Below are 7,500 nucleotides of genomic sequence, written 5' to 3' on the forward strand. Positions count from 1 at the left end.
GGTGCTACGGTATATACATGTGATGTGGTGCCTTCACTGGTGCCACGGTATATACATGTGATGTGGTGCCTTCACTGGTGCCACGCATGGCCGTAACTAGCTATGAGGACGGGGCGGTCCGGACCTCCCCTAATATTTCAGCCTGCAAAAAAAAAAAAAAAAAAATTTTTTTTTTTTTTTTTTTTTTTTTTTTTTTGCAGGCCAGGCCAGGCAACACATGACTGACTCCTCTCACACAAAGCCAGCAGTGAGATCAGCTGGAGGACCACAACACTGCTCTGTATTGTGTTGGACCACCAAGACTCATCTCCTCTCCTCCACCAGTGTGTCTGTCTCCCACCACATGTTGAATTACTCACACCATCTGACAATGTCCCCCATTGCTGCTCCACACATTCAATCAGGCTGGCTATGTAAAGACATCAACAGAGCTCTGACAGCAAACCTTCAGTCAACTCCTCTTGTCCTCCTCCTCCCACCACACAGTGACAGAAAAGAGTTCCTTATCATGATGCTGGCTGTCATTATAGCTACAGTAGCTACACTGTTTTCCTCTTGCTTTGTTTTCACTAACTGTGTCTCCATTCACAGCCTGCATGCCTTCTGCAGTGTTTACATTTCATACCTCCTCTGTGCGGGACTACTAACACATTGCACAGTAGACAAGAGTAGGCCGATGTGTGGGTTATTATGACATGTAGCCTAGTAGGCTATAGAGTAGTGGTTCTCAAATGGGGGTCCGGGGACCTCCAGGGGTCCGTGGCACTTTGCCAGGGGGTCCATCCGAAAAGTTTTCAGGAAAAAATAAATATATATATATATATGGTGAAGAGAGGATTCCCATGTGCATAGCCAGTAGAAAAATCAGGTGCTGGTCGGTTGCAGGATAAACATGAAATGAAAAATTAAAGGAACCACCGCAACACTGAAAATGACTTACTGATGTTTATTTGTTTATTTTACAAATAAACATCAGTAAGTCATTTTCAGTGTTGCGGTGGTTCCTTTAATTTTTCATATATATATATATATTAGGGGTGCACCGATCGATCGGCAAGCAATCTGATCGCAAAAATGCGATCGGCTGATTGCCGATATTTCGGCTGATTGCCGATATTTCGGCTGATTGCCGATATTTCGGCTGATTGCCGATATTTTTTTATATTATTATTATTATTATTATTTTTAATTAAAAAAAGCCCTATCACTAATCAGGCTTTCCAACGATATAAAATACAATGCCAATTGGTATTATTAAAGGGGAGAAATAATCGAAACCAAAATAACGTTTCCAAACTTTTTTTGAGGAGTTTATATATCGGTGATCGGTGATCGGTGATCGGTGATCGGTGATCGGTAATCGGTGATCGGTCGATGATCGGTTGGGCAGATATTTCCCATAGGCGATCGGCAATCGGTGATCGGTGGCAAAAAACGTGATCGGTGCACCCCTAATATATATATATATATATATATATATACCGTATATATATTTATTTATATATATATTTATTTTTTTTATTATTTTTTTTGCAAAAGCTTCATAGTTCAATAACAATATTGTATGCTTTCAATCTAAAATGGTTCACGGATTACATTCTAATCTAACAAACCTATCAATTTAAAAGGCAAGCATGTTACCGTGGAAACAATTAAGCTTAGCCCAAAATCACAAATCAGAATGAGGGGGTCCCCGGTATATTTTCTATCTTGTAAGGGGTCCTTGGCTGAAAAACATTTAATTGAGAACCTCTGATTTAAGCAAGATGAAAATGGACCACAAGCCAGAGAAAACCTAAACTTAACAGACCTCTAAATATGTTCAGATATTTCTCAACTGTGAGGAGGCTCTTGCATAATTGACAACAGTACGGCTACAACATTAAATAATTGATACAATGCATATTGATTTCTACAGGTGAACACTGAACAGTCCTTAATTACCATACATGGATTCATATAATATTCAGGCTGATGTGGAATGCTGTTTCTAATAGCACAGTCTATCAGAATGACCGCTGACAGCATATGATTCTATTATTCTGTGCTGTCACTCAACAAGAGATGTTCCTACTTTTCACCCTACTCTCCACTGAAGCAGTCTCAGAGTATGAATAGCAAACACACAGCATGCTGAACCAGTCTCACAGTATGAAGCAGTCTCACAGTATGAAGCAGTCTCACAGTATGAAGCAGTCTCACAGTATGAAGCAGTCTCACAGTATGAACCAGTCTCAGAGTATGAAGCAGTCTCACAGTATGAAGCAGTCTCACAGTATGAAGCAGTCTCACAGTATGAAGCAGTCTCACAGTATGAAGCAGTCTCACAGTATGAAGCAGTCTCACAGTATGAAGCAGTCTCAGAGTATGAAGCAGTCTCAGAGTATGAACCAGTCTCAGAGTATGAAGCAGTCTCACAGTATGAACCAGTCTCAGAGTATGAAGCAGTCTCAGAGTATGAACCAGTCTCAGAGTATGAAGCAGTCTCACAGTATGAAGCAGTCTCAGAGTATGAAGCAGTCTCACAGTATGAAGCAGTCTCACAGTATAAACCAGTCTCACAGTATGAAGCAGTCTCACAGTATGAACCAGTCTCACAGTATAAACCAGTCTCACAGTATGAAGCAGTCTCACAGTATGAATCAGTCTCAGAGTATGAAGCAGTCTCACAGTATGAAGCAGTCTCACAGTATGAAGCAGTCTCAGAGTATGAAGCAGTCTCACAGTATGAAGCAGTCTCACAGTATGAACCAGTCTCACAGTATAAACCAGTCTCAGAGTATGAATCAGTCTCAGAGTATGAAGCAGTCTCACAGTATGAAGCAGTCTCACAGTATGAACCAGTCTCACAGTATGAAGCAGTCTCACAGTATGAAGCAGTCTCACAGTATGAAGCAGTCTCACAGTATGAATCAGTCTCACAGTATGAAGCAGTCTCACAGTATGAACCAGTCTCACAGTATGAAGCAGTCTCACAGTATGAATCAGTCTCAGAGTATGAAGCAGTCTCACAGTATGAACCAGTCTCACAGTATGAAGCAGTCTCACAGTATGAAGCAGTCTCACAGTATGAAGCAGTCTCACAGTATGAATCAGTCTCACAGTATGAAGCAGTCTCACAGTATGAACCAGTCTCACAGTATGAAGCAGTCTCACAGTATGAAGCAGTCTCACAGTATGAAGCAGTCTCACAGTATGAAGCAGTCTCACAGTATGAATCAGTCTCACAGTATGAAGCAGTCTCACAGTATGAACCAGTCTCACAGTATGAAGCAGTCTCACAGTATGAAGCAGTCTCACAGTATGAAGCAGTCTCACAGTATGAATCAGTCTCAGAGTATGAAGCAGTCTCACAGTATGAAGCAGTCTCACAGTATGAAGCAGTCTCACAGTATGAAGCAGTCTCAGAGTATGAAGCAGTCTCACAGTATGAAGCAGTCTCAGAGTATGAATCAGTCTCACAGTATGAAGCAGTCTCAGAGTATGAAGCAGTCTCACAGTATGAAGCAGTCTCAGAGTATGAATCAGTCTCACAGTATGAAGCAGTCTCACAGTATGAAGTATGAAGCAGTCTCACAGTATGATTAGTAAACAGACAGCATGCTGAGGAGAGAGCTCCTGGGACACATTTTATGCTATTTGTAGCAGAAGAACATTGGGCTTATACATTTCCCCTGCATGCTGATTGGAAAGAGATTGTGTTATTTGTATTTGCAGTGATGTTCCACTCACCTGCCAGGACCATTTACACATATTCTTATGTGGAGTCGTGCCTACAAACATTCGAGGTAGATTTGTATCTATGCAGCATGCTAGCTCATACATAATGTATGTTAGCTTCATGTTTGACATTGTGGTGTGTAAATAGAAAGAACAGTGAATCTCACCTGAAGTTCACACCAGGCCACCTCCACCCAGCTCTCCGTGTCCAGGCCTTTGTACACAGTCTTGAAGGCCCCGCTGCCCAGCTTAATGTCAAACTTGAGGAACCTGCCTCCAGGAGAGGTGGCCACAGCCTTCATCTCGGCCTCCTCCTCCTGCTCGCGGTCCCTCTCCTTGCCCCTCTGGGCGGGGGTGGAGGAGGTCGGGGCGTCCTTGCCGGGCCCGGGGCAGGACGGGTCACGGCCCAGGGCAGCGCAGGCCGAGGCGGCCCCCTGCTGCTGCTGCTGGGCACCGCCGGCGAAGACCCAGTCCGAGGAGGAGCGCAGCTCGAGGTTGTGGGGGGCGCTGTGGGGGGGCGCCTCTGGAGGCTCCTCCACCACCACCACCTCCTCGTCCTCCTCGCAGATCTCCACGCTCTTCCTGAAGAAGCGCTTCTCCCTCCTCAGGCGGCCGTGAGCGTGGGCGGCGGCGGGCGAGGAGGGCGTGGAGAACGACGTGGGTCCGGCCGGGCTCTCCTCCCCCTCCTCGCCCTCCTCCCTGCCTCCCCCTCCCCGGGGTCCTCCTTCGTCTCCCGCGGCGGCCGCTCTCCTCTCCTGAGTCTGGGAGGAGGGGAAGTCACACGGGGTGCTGCGCGCCGTCCGCTCCCTCCTCTCCGGGCCGGCCCTGCCCCCCCGCTCCGTCTCCTCCTCCTCCTCCCTCTGCCCATCAGGTTTCTCAGAGGACTCCTCGGTGCCCGTGGGTTCTCCCGGGTCAGTGGCCATGTCCCACTCCTCCGAACCCTCCTCCTCCTCCTCCCGACCTTTGCGTCTCCGTCAGTCCCCGTCTCTCTGTCTTTCGGTGGTCACTGTGGTCCCAGTCGGTCAGGCTGTACGTCCAGTGCTGCAGGTGACGTCCTCAGTCAGATTGGTGACCCCCCCCCCCCCTCCCACTCTCCTCTTGTTTTGGTTGCTTCACAGTAGTGCAGGAGGGTGAGACCAAAGCTCTGGGAGACTGCTTTCCATCGTCACTTTCTCCTCCTCTCCATCTCCTTCCTACATAGCCTTCAGATCCCACTAAGGCTCATTCCTAACCAAAATAAACCACAACCTCATCCAAATCTCACTTGGCAAAACCACACACGAAACCAGGGCCTTTTCAAGTCTGTTCGGGGGAAAAGCGGTGGCCTCCTCCTCTTTAAAAATGGTGTGTGGACATCTTCAAGTAAATCCTGCAAGAAAAAAAAGAAGAAGGAACCAAAGCATTAATATTCAGAAAGCTGGAAGAGAGGAATAACTTGACATGTTGTTGTCATCTCCAACTCTTTCAAGAGGAACGCGAGTGAGTGATGACGGTGTTTGATGAGATGCGCTCGAGAAGGAAGGTCAGAGGGTCTGCTGCTGTGCTTTGGAGGGACAAAATAGACGAACATCAAAGGAAAAACCAGAGATCCCTCATAGAGATTTTTTTTAAGAGGAGCAGGCGTTATTTTTCGTGGGAAAATGCTGAAATAGAGCTGATTTTCTTTCTTTTGAGGCCAACCTTTGCTACTTGTTTGCTAACAGATATTTCCCCAGAGTCTAATTGATGTGAAGTGTTGATTGCCTGCAGACCTAATAGCTCGGCAAATGGATTTGTAGCAATTAAGGTCCCTAGCTAGCAAAATGCTGCTAACGTTGAATAATGGCTAATGCACAGTCAATTGTACAAAGGGGCTGCTGACAATATATTCTTTTTAAACACTCATAATTGGGTCAGAACCCTGTACCCAGTAATTGGATGCAGAAGGTTTGAAATGTCCGCAAATGGCCTTTTTCCAGTGTTGGTAGCCAAAGGAGAACTGTTGTGTTTAATTGGACACTGTTGATTCAAACTGGGTAGTGACTGAGCAGCCCTCACTAGTGCCCATGTATGGTGAGAATATCCTAAAAGCCGTACAGGATGAGAGAGCTTTAAATCTGCTAATGAAAACCAAACAGAAGCTTAATCTTTGTCATGGGCTCAACTTTGACGTCAGAGTAGTAGCTAGCAGCTAGCTAGAAGCTAGCAGCTAGCTACTACTCTGACAAAAGCGTAATCTTTGTTATGGGCTAAACTTTGACATCAGAGTAGTAGCTAGCAGCTAGCTAGAAGCTAGCAGCTAGCTACTACTCTGACAGAAGCTTAATCTTTGTTATGGGCTAAACTCTGACATCAGAGTAGTAGCTAGCAGCTAGCTAGAAGCTAGCAGCTAGCTACTACTCTGACATCAAAGTTGAGCCCATGACAAAGATTAAGCTTCTGTTTGGTTTTCATTAGCAGATTTAATGCTCTCTCATCCTGTACGGCTTTTAGGTGTCCCGGTGGAGATGTGCTGAGGACCCAAATGCAGGACAGCGAGACAGGTGGTAATCAGGGGACTGCCCCCTAGTCCGATACCTCACGAGTCCGATACCTCACGAGTCCGACACCTCATGGTTTTGGGTTAGGGTCTGGGGGAGGTTAGGTTTAGGCGTGGGGGTGTGAGAGGTTAGGTTTTGGGTTAGGGTCTGGGGGAGGTTAGGTTTAGGCGTGGGGGTGGGAGAGGTTAGGTTTTGGGTTAGGGTCTGGGGGAAGTTAGCCTCTTTTTTCGGACTCGTGAGGTGTCGGACTCGTGAGGTATCAGACTCGTGCCATGGCACCGGTAATCAGACCCCAAGCCTGGGTGTTTACTGTTGAATATACAAGTAGACGGTGAGGCGGGAAATCAAAGACAAGTGCTCTTCACACACAAACTGACAAAAATAACAGAAAGACAATGATCTGACTATAGGACTGACTAATATATATATACAGCCATGCCATGGCGAGGGTGATGATGACAGCTGGAACAGCCAGGCAACATGGTACGCGTAGAATTGGGAGAGCTCAGGGAACCACAACACACAAAGGAACACACCACAAAACCCAGAGCATGAACCAAGGTCAAAGGTCACAACCATGACACAGGCTAAAGACTTAATCAATCATCAAACGCATGTTTATAAGTGTCTTGTGATTTAAGTTGAGTCTAATGGCACCATTAGTCAAAAAGAAGAAAGCTGCAGTTAGGACTATGTGATCCTGAGCATTAAATATGGATGACGCACTATGGGCCAGTTCAGTGTGAATAATTCATGTTGAGCTGTGCTGGAGTGACCGCCACAGATCTGCAACAACGGGCCTCATCAATATACACACGAGTAGCATTGTAATTATTATCAGCAACAGGCGTTTACCAAGGCTATTTCTCAACGCGTACTCCCCAGCCATCCATTTAGCACGTCTGTGATAGTGGAGACCCCCCGGAGGATAGTCTTATCCTCTGCCAGAAGAAGGTGTTATCTCATCTGCTAGAAGGTGAAACTGACTACAGCCAGTTTCCTCTGACATGGCTAACACCCTGCAATGCACCCAGTGTGTGTGCACACACGTGTGTGTGTGTGTGTGTGTGTGTGTGTGCGTGTGTGTCTGTGCGCACACGCGCGTGTGTGTGTGTGTGTGTGTGTGTGTGTGTGCACACGCGTGTGGGCGTGTGTCTACGTATGCACACTGGTGGGTAGGGTATCTCTGGTGACGTTTTTATCTCCACTCTCCATCTGTCCCTGTGTGTTGTATCGCCTCTCCCTTCTGACAGTCAATGAT

General features: G+C 46.5%; 1 protein-coding gene across 1 annotated transcript in view; it reads right to left on the minus strand.

Annotated features, from left to right (window-relative positions):
- The window catches only part of wnk3 (WNK lysine deficient protein kinase 3), a gene marked incomplete at both ends in the record, with an annotated part of 51,496 nt that extends 46,853 nt beyond the window's left edge, over nt 1-4,643 (minus strand). Inside the window, one exon of the mRNA XM_083657008.1 lies at nt 3,888-4,643. Coding sequence (XP_083513134.1) covers nt 3,888-4,643 — 756 coding nt within the window. The remainder of the gene's footprint in view (nt 1-3,887) is intronic.
- Between the last annotated feature and the right edge of the window lie 2,857 nt (nt 4,644-7,500).

This window comes from Poromitra crassiceps (assembly GCF_964638095.1).
Source record: "Poromitra crassiceps genome assembly, chromosome: 20".
Taxonomy (NCBI): Eukaryota; Metazoa; Chordata; class Actinopteri; order Beryciformes; family Melamphaidae; genus Poromitra; species Poromitra crassiceps.